General features: G+C 44.9%; 2 protein-coding genes across 2 annotated transcripts in view; both read right to left on the bottom strand.

Annotated features, from left to right (window-relative positions):
- The window catches only part of LOC123135950 (protein ESMERALDA 1), a gene marked incomplete at its 5' end in the record, with an annotated part of 7,099 nt that extends 2,433 nt beyond the window's left edge, over positions 1-4,666 (bottom strand). Inside the window, 5 exon segments of the mRNA XM_044555225.1 lie at positions 1,586-1,783; positions 2,702-2,790; positions 2,916-2,983; positions 3,571-3,640; positions 4,422-4,666. Coding sequence (XP_044411160.1) covers positions 1,586-1,783; positions 2,702-2,790; positions 2,916-2,983; positions 3,571-3,640; positions 4,422-4,666 — 670 coding nt within the window.
- Positions 4,667-8,076: 3,410 nt separating this feature from the next.
- Positions 8,077-10,435, bottom strand: LOC123135961 (RNA polymerase-associated protein LEO1-like). Its single transcript, XM_044555237.1, has 2 exons — positions 9,588-10,435; positions 8,077-8,325 (listed from the first exon to the last, which is right to left on the bottom strand). The coding sequence occupies exons 1-2, from the start codon at positions 10,432-10,434 to the stop codon at positions 8,312-8,314; spliced, it is 861 nt and encodes a 286-aa protein (XP_044411172.1). The 5' UTR covers position 10,435; the 3' UTR covers positions 8,077-8,311.
- Between the last annotated feature and the right edge of the window lie 3,347 nt (positions 10,436-13,782).

Raw genomic sequence — 13,782 nt, 5'->3', positions numbered from 1 at the left:
TGTGATGGGCAATTTAGGAATTAGATTAGAAAAGAACCAAATGAAGATATCAGATTATCTAGTTAGTAAAGAGGTAATTTAAGGTAGGAATTTGAAGCTGGAGATAAGCTTTATTTGCAAATTAGACACAAGAGATCCAGTCTTGTGGATCAAGTCAGTAGTCCTACATATCAAGAATTGGCGCGTGACTTTTTGAGCAACTATGAGAAATCCAAAGTGGCAACGTTAAATTAAGCGAATCTACTACCCAGGTATTAGGCCTTGCAGTGGCTAGACGAGGGTGGGTTGCCCATTCCCCACCTTTGAACCCTTGCCAGTTCATCCCTTTAACACAAATAATGCAGACCATTTCCAAAAGAACTGGATGATGTCAGGTTCATTCCCGACAAAACAGCAGTATCCAGATATAGGAAAATTGACTTGTTTAAACTGTAAACTAGGTCTTCTGTTTTCATTTTCCTAAAATCTGGAGAAACATCCCTTTTTTCATACATTAAACTAATTTTCATCTGAATCTAACTGTAAAGAGAAGAGTCAACAATTTAACAATCTTCAGAACAATCGTTCAAACTAGGCAGTCCCACTGGTTATGGCACCTTTGAAAGAAAGGAACTGAGTCACCACAACAAGTTGTTACAAGCCAGTTTCCAGTGTAAGAAGGTATCTCACTAACAAAACTGAGCACGATACTGGTGAAGAGATGCCCCAACCATATTTCATCAATAATTGCTAATATCAGAATGTCCTACGTTAACTAACTGCATATAGGTCAAGGGATGCAAAATGATTGTTCTTAGGGTACCCTATGACCCTACTTAATTCAACCAAATGAACAAAATTTCTGAAAGTGACTTGATTTTGAAAACTTAGTTCATTTGGTTGAACTGAAAGGGGTCAGAAGGTACCCTAGGGTAACTTTTAGGGTACCCATTTGCACCCCTGTATAGGTCCATAACTAAGGCTAGAAGTTCTTGCAGAAGCATATCACTTACATAGTTACATCGCATGCAAGGGAAGTGAATAACGAAAAATCCGACTTCCTCCGTCCGGAATTAGTTGACGCTCAAACAGATGTATCTAGATTTGAGTGCCAGATACATCCGTTTGAGCATCAACTAATTCCGGACGGAGGGAGTATATACGTATGATCCCCACTAATTTATTTATCTCAACATGCAAGCATGCCACATCACCATACAGTTATGGATGAAGTAAGGCCCACCTCAACATGCAACCATGCATGGAAAAATACCCACCACCACAAGCAACCATGCATGGGAAAATACTTTTCATTCTATTATTCAACTTATATTCAATAAATATTTTACAATTATACATAATCAAATATAATAAGTCGAATATATTTTTAATTTTGGTTCACGTCTTATTAATCTAAATATTTATATTCCACAAAATCATATCTCATTGAAATATATTGCAACCGATTCCCGCAGCAAAGCGCGGGGTATCATCTAGTTTAGATAACACGGCAAAACATATGCATAATAAACCAGCATACAGCCAAAATAAATTCACGCAAGCAACTTTAATTCCGAAGTGACAAGTGATTTGGATTTTAACTCACCTTTCTTCAACTAACTTCGGAAGAACAACATCTTCGTAGTATTTACTAGAAGACCAAGCCTTTATCTTGAAATTGAATACATTGCTTAGATTGTGACCAAAACGCTCCATTACAAAATCAGGCACTTTGTTAACTACTCGAACATCATTCTGTAGACGTTTTACAAAGTGTTCTTCATCATAAATATCCCTGAATTTGCTGTACCCAAAAGAAGACATCAGCAAGCATATTTGTGTTACTAAAATTACAGTTGTATAAAATTTAACTTTAAGGAGCCTGAACAAAAGGCACAGGCATCTATTCAACAAGAAGGAATATATAAGTTGTCCAGCACCCAATGCAGCCCAAAGTCCAGTACTGTGTGCTAGTTCATCTCTTAAATATTTAGTTAATCTCATTCTTTATAACCTTAACAGTAAAAGTAACCGCCATTCCTATAATGATTTCAAATTATCGATGCAACATGCAAATAAGGATAACAACCCATATCAGTTTTGGCCCTTTTTGGAGTGATACCCTGTGTAGTCAACTACAACTAGCAAGAGAGTGTACAAGCCACTTCATATATGATAAATTTGTTTGTTTTAGACGAACATACAGAAGGAGAATTGGGGTGGGTGAGATTGGGTGGGGGAGGGGTGTATCCTGGTTCCAACTTTGACAGTCTTAATTGACATGACATTCTAATGTGAAGTTAAGCCTTATAAGGTACTCCCTCCGTCCCAAAATAAGTGTCGCTGATTTAGTACAACTTCAGTACAAAGTTATACTAAATCAGCGACACTTATTTTGGGACGGAGGGAGTAATGATCAAGCATACGAGACTGAAGAGCAACTTAACTGTTCTAGAAACCTCAAGGTTTGAAAGAAAAAACTGAGTAACATGGTGTTTGGGAGAGGTACATATGACTGACAAAAATGGTACAGGAAACAGACAAAGGGACATGTGCATACCAAAAAAAAAAAAACAGGCAAACATCCAAACAAAGGCCAATTGGTTTGGGCACAAACCAAACACACCGTTATCGAGCAATAATACCTATATTTCAGACTTACTGTCAAGTAGACAGCTAGTCAAAAATGTATTTGAGAATGGAGTGGGAGAAATGAGGAGACCTTGGATCCTTCCAAATGCTGTGGAAATGGAAATTCGGAATAATAAGAGTAGCATTTAGAAAACCAGCAATAGCAACCGCATTGCATATCTGGAAACAAGAAAAACCATTAGAAAGATAAGCCCAAGTGAGTAACTTAAGTTACCAGAAAACAAGTATGACGTGAACAAACATAAACTGTCACATATGAAGAACCGTTGAGAGAAGGCAACTACCGATGTCCTTTGTTGATTCAAACCACCATTTGCCTCCACATATATGTAGCCATTTGATTCAGGCAAACCTACACGAGTTATGAAAAACTATTAGGCACCAATTTGGTGGTGCTGTGTCTTGCAAACTTAAGAAGACATCCATGTGAATTCTGTAAAACTAACACGCCTTAGTGTTCCAAGTATGTTAAACTTGGTCAGAAAAGTGTATCAGGTTGATGAACAACTAATCTTCATGATTCTCAAAAAAAAAAAAAAAACTAATCTTCATGAGACTTTAACAACCCATCCATGTAAAGCATGATTGGTCTCAGAATGTTTTCATGCATGCTGGTAAGTTTTCGCAAGGGAACTCACCACAAAGGAGCTGTGCCTAGATAATGGAGAGAAACAAGATCTGACATGATATTCGCATTTGAAAAACAAGAAGATGAAACGGTGGTGACAGTGTAACTCCTGACCAACAAATCCGTAAGACATCACAGTTAAGTTCCTCATGATAGAATACAAGAAAGCAGGTCTTCTCTACCACAAATCTGAATGCGTTCGGGGGTTTATCGACATGTGGAAAAAAAACATATCTCAATGGGATTTCACCCAAATAAAGAAAAACATATTATCAGGAAGAAAAAACAAAAGGCAGGTATAGATGGCGTACTGTTTGTCAGATTGTGTATGCAAGGTCGCCAGACACCACCTTTGTAAGTTTGCCTCCATACAGTTGCTAACTACAAAAACATGACAAGGTGAGAGAATGAAGCGTGTATGCAAAATATACATAGATTGTAAAATGGTGAGCAAGACAATTATGTGGATGAAGCAATAGAAATATCATAAAACACATAGAGTGGAATAAACCAGTCAGATGTCGCACACTCTTCTTCTATTCAATCAGGCAGGTGTATTAAATTCAGAAGCGCGAGAATTCGTCCTCCTGTCAAACAACTTGCGGGCATTCAGAGGTTACATTGCTGAACGAACAGATCAGCAACATACCTTGAGCCTGCAGCTAGCAAACCAAGGTGCACTATCTAACTCAAGCAGTCAAGCAGGAGTGACTAGATCTTATAAGACGCTTGACAAACCGAATCAAGCTTCTGATGATGAGGACCCTTTAGTAGTTTGGGTCATCCACGGGCTGCAACGATCACATGAAGTAGGAAATAGCTAAGGAAAATCCGACAGGTCAACAACCACTCCACTGCCATTTCAGGCTATTTGAAGGAGACCACAGCTGAATTCGAACTAATCAACTTGGACTAAACTAATCTAAATAGATACCAACAACCACTTGCTAATGGCGCGTGGTACACTAACTACATCTGCTAGATCAGTAAATAACTTTGACACGCCAAGTCAACCAAGCCAGCCCACTTGGTAACAGCGACACAGTTGTTACAGTCACTTAAAACGGCCAAGCATTTGCGCCCACATTGCAGCGGAAGATCGAAATGCGGCGAGGAAGGGGGCAACGAGGAGAGGAGGCACTGATTAAGGCCACTGACTAACCGCGTCGGTGGAGTTGTCGGCGTCCATGTCTGGGCGGAGGCGCGCGTACAGCTGGGGGCTGCGGTAGACGGAGCCTGGCCCGGAGCGCGTGATGATCCGCGGCACGACGTCGAGCGGGAGCGAGCCCATGTAGAGCAGCATGGCGGCGACGTAGAGCAGCGGCGCGAAGAGGAAGACGGCCTGCCTCCGCAGCAGCGCGGCGAGCAGCGCCCGCGCCGCCCGCCTGGCCGCGGCGCCCCACCCGGTGGCCCCCGCCGCCGCCGCCTCCTGGGACCCCCTCGTCGCGCCCGCCTTCCCCGGTGTCCGCCTCCCCGCGCCGCCGCGCAGGGGGGACGGGGGCGGGGGCGGGGACGGCGTGCCCGCCGCCCCGCCGAAGCTCCCTAGGCGGCTGTACACCTGCTGGCCCTGCATCGGGCCGCGGCAAAGCCGCTGGCCACTCCGGGGCTAGGTTTAGGGCTGGCCGCCCGCCGCGCGATCGCGCAATGGAGGCGGACGGGAGACGGTAGGGCGGCCGCGCGACCGAGGGGAGGCGCGGCGGTGCGCGTCACGGTGCCGTGCGCGGAGGGGGGAGGCGCTGGTGCGCGGCACGTTGGGCGGCCTCGGTCGCACGCGGCGGGCCACTGCACTGCGCGAGCCGAGCTGGAGTCCGGTCTGGGCTTTTAGAAACCGCCCGTGCTTCTTTTTGCGAGAGTCAAACCTCAAACGGAACCAGAAAGGGGAGGAAAGAGACGGGGCACGGCGATCTCCAAGCGCATCCGACGGCGCAAAACCTAACCGCGATGAGCTTACGAATCTGCACTAGTAGAGCAACTCCAACGTCTCTAAAATAAGAGTAAAATACACCCACAGTACCTGCACTCTCCGTATAAAATCACTTTGGTCACTGTACTCTGGCAACTGCAAATTACGGTCATTATGCTAACGTTGCTTGCTCACCATACGGTCACTTGCGCCCGAAACGTACGTATTTGCACAGCTGGCATGCGATTTTTGCAATTACACCCTCCCCTATCCCTCTTCCCCTTCCCCTCCCACTCGTTCCCCATTCCACATCCTGAGAAATCCCTAGCTCGCAAGTCGCGGCCGCCGTCTCAGCCGCGCGTCGTCGCCATCCGCGCCCACCCTCGCTCGCTGCCCCGCCCCCACTCCACCACCTGCCTCCACTCCCGCACGCAGCCGGAGTCGGCACGCAGGATATCCAGCGCGAGCTTGTCCTCCGCTACGAGCTTGTCGACGACGACCATGTCCAGCGCGAGCTCGTCCGGGATAGGTGACGGTGTTGCTGCTGTTGTGCTCCCTCTAATCAAGTGCCCTGACTGCAGTCAGACTGTGAGGCGATTCTTCTCGCAGACCCCGGCGCATACGAACATCTTCTTCTACAAATGCATGAACCATAATGTGAGTGATTTCTGGCATCTTCTGCAAATACATTTGTGTTGTTGTCTGAATTTGTTCATGGTTTTATATGCTTTTTTGAACAGCCAAAGAAAGGTGGTTGTGATTTCTGGCACTGGGAGCTATCATATGTTCTGCATTTGGTGAAATATGGTCATTCGGGAAGGCATGAGCATCAAGCAGGGCAGGGGCATGGCCAACTTGCTGGGCAAGGGCATGGCCAACAACCTGGACATCTTCTGGTGCAAGAGGAAGGGATTAAAGAGATGAGAAGATCAGTAGTTGCAGTAGGAAATGAGGTTGTGGTTGTCTTGAAAATGATAGTTGCTTTACTATTTGCACTTGTTGTGTTGTGTGGAGTTGCAGTGTTAAAAATGTGATCTTTGTGTGTTGGGGAATATGGATGTATCAAATGAGAGTATGATGAATGAATTTAACAAGATTGTTATTTTTGTGTTAATTATGATGCAATTTGTCAAGTGATGAATGAATATCGATGCCTTCGAGCAAAGTCGTGCCTAGAATATGGATGTACCAAATAATGCAATTTATCCCAAACAAACTTCTGTCTCGACTCCAACTTGCTTCATTACATATCAAGATTCAATACAGAAGCATTACAAAGTTGACATCCATACTCCACTTGGTAAGAGTAGAATGAAGTTCAACTAAATGCTCCATCTGAGTAACAAAATTAAGATCACCAGTAGTTTGATGAGAAACAAAATAAAGATCATAGTTTTTAAGATCACTACACTTAATGAACTAAAGACTAGAGGATGAACATTCATCTGAATTCATCAAACATGTTGACCTTGTGTTTTTTTGCTTTGTTGGACATAGTAGAAGCAGCCCTCTTTGCTTGTGCAGCAGCCTTCTTCTCCTCTGCTTCCCTAAGCTTTGCTTGTAGATGAGCTTCTCTCCTGGCAATTGCAACTTTCCTCCTTTCTTCTATCTCTGCTGCCATTTTCTGTGCTTTCTTTGCCTTCTCTTCTTCTCTCTTTGCTAGTGCTTCTGCTCTCTTCTTTGCCTTCTCTTCTTCTTTCTTTGCTAGCGCTTCTGCTCTCTTCTTTGCCTTCTCTTCTTCTTTCTTTGCCTTCTCTGCTTCTCTTCTAGCAAGCACATCAGCAGCTTGCTTCTCATGGGACTCATACCTTTGCTCTTGTGTTGCATCTCTCTGTGCAGCAAAGACCTTTTCTTTTATAATTCTCATAGCTGCAGCCTTCATAGCAAGGTCTCCTGCTGCTGTTGAGGTGCTTGTTGTCCCTGTGCCAAGGGCTTCTCTAGCAGCAGTAATAAAAGAACAGTCTGGCAAAGGCCTAGGAGTAGTAGTTGTCTTTGTCATAGGTCTATGAATAAATAATTCAAAGAAAACATGGTCATGTCTTGAAGCATATCATTATTGAGCAGAAATGAACAATATGAGACAAGTTATAGTTAGAAATAGGTAAGTACCTGGAAAATCATTTCATTGAGCATATCATGAGTATACACAACAGATAGAGGAATTTGGTCATTGATATCCTACAGAAATAAAAACAAAACTGCTCAGCATCGTTGAAGTACATCTAGTAAATGACAAGAACAAGCATCAAGATTGATAGCAGTAGAACATAAAAACCTGTGTATGTTGTGCCTCTTGCTGTTCTTGAACATTTGGTGCTTCCTCTTGCTGTTCTTGAACATTTGGTGCTTCCTCTTGCTGTTCTTGAACATTTGGTGCTTCCTCTTGCTGTTCTTGAACATTTGGTTCTGCCTCTTGATCTTCTTCAGTAGTTGGTTCTGCCCTTCTCCTTCTCCTGACATGTTGCTTTGGGGCAGGAACATATGGGGGTATGCCAGCTTTAAGATCAGAACATGAACGCCTATTGTGTCCAGGTAGTTTGCAGTGCCCACAGTGGATAACTACACCATGCCTTGTCATTCTGGTTCCACCTCTCCCATCTGCAACTTCTTCAGGAGCCCTCCTCCTATTATGACCAGGATTTCCAACCTTCTTCACATAAAGAGGTGGTGCAATAGGACATCTATTCATCTTTGTCCACTCTCTTCTATCTTTGCAAGGCACAATAAAATGAGAGTATGCCTTGTGGTAAGATTCAATGGAGTAACACTTGTGCACTAGCTCAATTGGTGATTTTCTTTCTCTTCTGAAGCATGCTATTGAGTGAGGGCATGGTATTCCTGTCAAATTCCACCTTCTACAGCTGCAGCTCTCCACATTTATCTCAACAATGAAGGTGTACCCTCTGTCCTCCACAGAATATATGCCATCTCCAGCTAATTCAGCATAACATGTGTTAGCTAATTCTGTGTTCTTGTCTAGTCTTTTCTTAATCTTTGGGCAAATTGGAGATGTCCAGCTCAACATCTCTTCATTTTTTGTAACCATCCTAGTAGTTAGTTGTGCCTTAATCCTGTCTATCATAGAGAGGATTGGCAACTCTCTTGCTTCTAAAATGTACCTGCATTGCATAACTACACATATGAGCTCACTAACAATTTAAATATTCACAATGAGCTCAATAGCAATGCAAACATTGACAATGTAAATATTGACAATGAGCTCACTTACTTATTGAAGACCTCACAATTGTTATTCAACAAAATATCACACTTGGGAAGGTCCTCTTGAAATGCTCTCACCCAAGTGTTGGGGTCCAGAGCATATAGCCAATCATAAGCTCTCTTGCTCAAAGCCTTCATCTCCTCCATGCTCTCTTCCCAAGCAGTGACAGTTGTGCTTCTAGCACACTTCCAGAGCTGGTTTTTTAGCACATCACCTCTATGACCAGCTCTTGTGAAATTCTGCCACAAGTGCCTCACACAAAACCTGTGCTTTGAGTGAGGAAACAAGGCTTCCACTGCATTGATAATTCCCTGAAATTTGAAAGCACACTGTAAATTAACTGAAACTACACATAATTAACTGACAGTGCATTGCAAAATTACTCAAAGTGCATTGAATTATAACTGAACTGAAAGTGAATAGTATCTGAATTGAAAATACACTGAAAGTGAATAGTAACTGAACTGAATTTACCTTTTGTCTGTCAGACATCAGCGTCCAGGGCTCAGTGTTTATAATTCCAAGGTCCTGCTTCAAAGCCCTAAGAAACCATGTCCAGGTGTGGGTGTCTTCCACTTCAACATAAGCAAAGGCCAATGGATAGATACAATCATTTGGGTCCATGCCAATGGCACTCAGCAGTACACCACCATACCTGGTCTTGATATGACATCCATCAAGACATATCACAGGTCTACATCCTTCCAAAAATCCTCTTTTACATGCATCAAGACAGAAATAACATCTTTTAAACCTCTCTTCATTATCAAGCGGGACAAAAAAAGTGCTACCAGGATTAGATCTTCTAACTTCATTTGCATAGTCCCATAGCAGATTGTACTGTTGTTCTTCATCTCCATGTATAACATTCATCGCTAATCTTCTGGCTCGCTGCAATTTGCTTCTGGTGGGTGTCATGTTCCAATCTTTTTGGACAATCCTGCTGAAGTTCCTCATATTCATGTGATCATCAGCCCTGAAATGCTCAACATACTTCTCTGATAGAAATCTAGAGGTAAAAGACCTCACTTTCCACTTCTTGCAGCAAGTATGCTCAGTGGTCATTCTCTTGATCATCATGCACTTGGTCCTGCTGTCATGAGATGCCCATAAGTACCATGAACATCCTTTTTCACACCTAGCTGAAATTCTTTTCCTATCATTTATTGGGAGTGAGATATCAACTCTGTTCTTGCAGCTATATTCCCTAATGGCTTTCCTTAACATCTCTGGTGACTGGAATAACTGTCCAACTTTGAACACAGGATCATGCATATCTTCTGGCCTGAATGTATTGAAGTTGTGCTTCAGCTCATCCTCATCAGAATCTGGCATCTGAAGATCTTCCTCATCAGAAGAAGCTCCAATATCTGCAGCTTTCTTTCCTTTTACATCTATTACCACCTCTTCTATTTGATCTTCTAGAAGATCTACATCTCCATCAGATATAACATAATCACTGTCCACAATTTCATCCCCATTTTCTGAATCACTAACTCCTCTTCCAGCATGAGAAAGACTGCCATCATCTACATCTGACTGTGCATATTCATCATGTTCCTCTTCCACAACATCTTCCTCCTGTTCCTCTTCCACATCAGCCTCATCCTCTTCCTCAGCATCTGCCATATACTGCTCAATTTCTTCCTCATTGAATTGCTCATCACCTTGCCCCTCTTCCATGTTCTGCCCAGCCTCCTCTGCATTGTCATCACCTTGCTCCTCTGCCATATTTTGTTCAGACATTCTCTCTGCAAATTTCTCCTCTTTTACTTTCCTAGGACTGATCACATGAGGTAAATCATTGACAGGAAAGACCACAACATCATCCCATTCGATACTCCTGTAGCTCTCATCATGGTCAAGGAATAACTGAATTTCTTTATGTCCAAAAACTACACAAGCACTAATATTGTCACAAGCTTCCTGGGAATTCATTTTCCTAAGACCACCAGTCTTAATTTGCAACCCTGGCAAACACCAATATACATCCAATCTACCTGCCATCTCATAGCCTAGATCTTCAACTATCCTTTCCAATTCAGACATGGTCAGTTTCGCAGACGGCACATAATCATACCAAGCAGTTTTTCCATTGCAGTAACTCCTGTAGCTACCTTGGCCAACAAAGAAACCACCATGATTTATGCCTAGACTGCACGGATAATCATAATTGTATTCCTCTGCAAAATAAAAAAACAGAGCAAAAACCCCTCTTTTATTTCAGAGCAACAAAGGAAAATCATTCATCTAGCCCTAACAATCACTGCAAAATCAGCAAACTAACCCTAACTACAAATCCCCTCTTTTATTTCAGAGCAACAGAGGAAAATCGGCAAAACCCCCTCTTTTATTTCAGAGCAACAGAGGGAAATCGTTCATCTAACCCTAACAATCACTCGAAATCGAGACTCCTACAAAGAGATGCGAACCGAAGGGCGAAGGATTTGAGAGTGCTCACCGTATGCCGGCGTCCGTGCATGATCAGGTCGACGGAGGAAGGGCTTTGGCTCGCTGCTGCTTCCTCCAACATCCAGCGAGTCGAGGGCGTCTTTTGCTCCGGCCGACGAACCACCTCCGCCGGTCATGGTAGCCGCCGCGACGGGAAACCCTAGCGGACAAGCAACGCGACAGCGATCGCCTGGGCTCTCTCCGCTCCCCCTTTCCTCTCTTCTCTCTGTGCAGAAGTGGAACGAAGCCACGCGGCCGATGTTGAATGGGGAACGACTGAACGAGCTAGGGATTTGATGGTGGGAGGGGGAGGGGAAGAGGGATAGGGGAGGGTGTAATTGCAAAAATCGCATGCCAGCTGTGCAAATACGTACGTTTCGGGCGCAAGTGACCGTATGGTGAGCAAGCAACGTTAGCATAATGACCGTAATTTGCAGTTGCCAGAATACAGTGACCAAAGTGATTTTATACGGAGAGTACAGGTACCGTGGGTGTATTTTACTCCTAAAATAACAGCCGTTGGGGCAATAAAAACCTCTTCATCAGTTCTCTTGACTTTATCCTTAGAGGATCCCGTAAAATAGATTCTTTCGTTCGTGCTGATTTTTAAGATGGCTTTCCCGTATCATTTTTGACGAGATTGCAACCGCCTTAAACTTTCACGTGACACCACCTAGAACGTCATCTCGTCGAAACCTCGTCGGAAAGTCCCCGCCGCTCGCACCACAACAATGTTGCGCCGCCGCCCACTTATGCCGTTAGCCGCCGCTCGCCCGCCGATGCCTCGTCCGTGTTGTTAGCCGTCGTCACCCGTGCCTGTCGCTGCCTCGACCCTCGTTGTCATCTGTGACTACTAACACGCCCCTCCCGGACAGCCACCGACCACTCACCGGTGGCACTGACTAGCGGATCCTAGGGATTATCTTTTTTGTGTAATTAAAAATAAGTAAAAATGCACTGAAGGGAAGAAGATTAGGGAACCTACAAAAGTTGCTTTCAAAAATCTTCACTCCACTTACGGGAAGACCAAAAAGCCATTTATACGTGAAGTTTTTTAGGGTATCTGTTGTAGTCACTCTAAGTAGCACAGCAGAGCGAACCAATCTGTGGTTGGATGGCGGTATCCCCAGTCCACCAAGGTTCAAGTCCCGATTTCGCATTATTTCTGAAATTATTTCAGGATTTCCGGCGATGCGCTTTCAGTGGGAGGAGACGTTCTCGTCAACGACCAGGCGTCTACGGTGACTTCGTAAATCTCAAGATGATATGCCGGCTCAGTCGAAGGTGTTCATAGGGGTCGGATATGCGTGTGTGCGTTCATAGGGATGAGTGTATACGCGTATGTATGAGTGCTTGCATCTGTACTATGTTCAAAAAGAAGAAGCATAGCAGAAAATCCAATTTTGCCCTCTTTTCCCATCAAAAATGTGTAGTACGGACCATACAAAAGCACTTTGACAAAAAAAACACGGATCCTTACAAATGCCAGAGTACATCGAACTTTGGAGTGCTCAAGCTGCATTCATCGGCGGTGTGTCGCACATAAAGCTTGTTGTCGCCTCTACATCTTCGATTCAACGGAGCAAATTTGTTAAAACCTAAGAGCTCGCCAACGTTGCCTAGCAAAAAGAAAAAAGGAAAAAAAAAAGAGCTTGCGAACGTTGAACTCGTTGATGCTGAGACTAAACTGAGAGACAAACGAAAAAAAAAACTAAAAAACTGAAAACTAAACTAAGGAGAGAATTTTCAAAGTGTCATGCGCAGCCAGGTGGCGCTCTCCACTGTGCTAGGAAGAGGCCAGCAACAGCTCGGTTCAGTTTCAAACGGAAAAAAGGGGGAAAGGGTGGAGGAGAAAGCGACTGGTGAGTCAAGGAACGTACTCCCAGCGCGTTTCAGGCGCTTAACTCGGGCGGTTAAGGTGCGGAACAGCGAGGGCTAATGGTTATGCACTGCCAGTGGTGCGGTCCTTGATTTCGATAGCGATGGTCCCGCTGTCTGGGGGTAGTTGGAGCCGTGAATAAGTCCGAGACAACACTGTGCTAATCATAAGCCAGGCCTATGGATTTGGTGGCGAGGCCGTGCACGGCAACAATGTGCTAAAACTAAACTAATCATTAGTCATCTTTAAAAAAAACTAATCATTACTCCCTTTTTTACCTGAGAAAAGATCAATGATTTTCGCAAAAAAAAAAGATAAATGATTTGGGGGTGAATCCTACAGCCCACGGGGATACTTACAGCCTTAGAGCAACTCCAACGGGCCGACCCAAACGGACGGCGATTTCGTCCGTTTTTTGTCCGTTTGGGTCGGCCAGGCGGACACGAGCGTCCGCTTCCGCGGTTGGGTCGGTGCGTACGCCCAACGCTGGCGCGACCCATTTTGACAGTGTAAAAAAACTGAATGCATGTATATTTAAGATAAAAACTAAATTAATTAAACATTAAAGCCGGCCACGAAGGCCGGCGGGAGTCCACGCATCCACATTAGCATTTAAGAAAAATAAAAACAAACTAAAAAAACTAGGCGCCGGCGCGCTGCCCTAGGCATCGTCGTCGTCGTCCTCGGGGTCCGTAAGGTTGATGAGCGTCGGCGCCGGACCGGCCCAGCCGAACGCCGTGTTCCAGAGCGCGACCTCGTCGCGGCGCTGCTCTGGCGTTAGGAGCGCCCGCTGGCGACGCACCTCCTCCGCGTGCGCCCTAGCCGACCGCGGCGCCGCCGATACTGGGATCCTCTCCGGATCCAGATGCCAGTCGTGCGGCAGGGTCACGTCGGGGTAGGGTAGAGGCACACGGTGGCGTCAGTGCCACTTCGCCTGTTGCACGGGCACGTTCACCCGCTGCCTCTGCCGGCGAGCCGACGCAGGCGAAGGCGGGGTGAACTCCAAGGGAAAGGGGACGGCAGGGGCCTTGCCCTTCGACTTGCTGCTGCTGCTTAGGGTTTGCTTG

The sequence above is a fragment of the Triticum aestivum genome, chromosome 1B, assembly GCF_018294505.1.
Source record: "Triticum aestivum cultivar Chinese Spring chromosome 1B, IWGSC CS RefSeq v2.1, whole genome shotgun sequence".
In the NCBI taxonomy this organism is placed as follows: domain Eukaryota; kingdom Viridiplantae; phylum Streptophyta; class Magnoliopsida; order Poales; family Poaceae; genus Triticum; species Triticum aestivum.
Note: the sequence above shows the minus strand (reverse complement) of the source record. Positions and strands in the feature narration are given on the sequence as shown.

Bases quoted from the DNA above. Each gene is read 5' to 3' on its own strand.
- LOC123135961 (XM_044555237.1), bottom strand. From the start codon at position 10,434: ATGTCTGAATTGGAAAGGATAGTTGAAGATCTAGGCTATGAGATGGCA.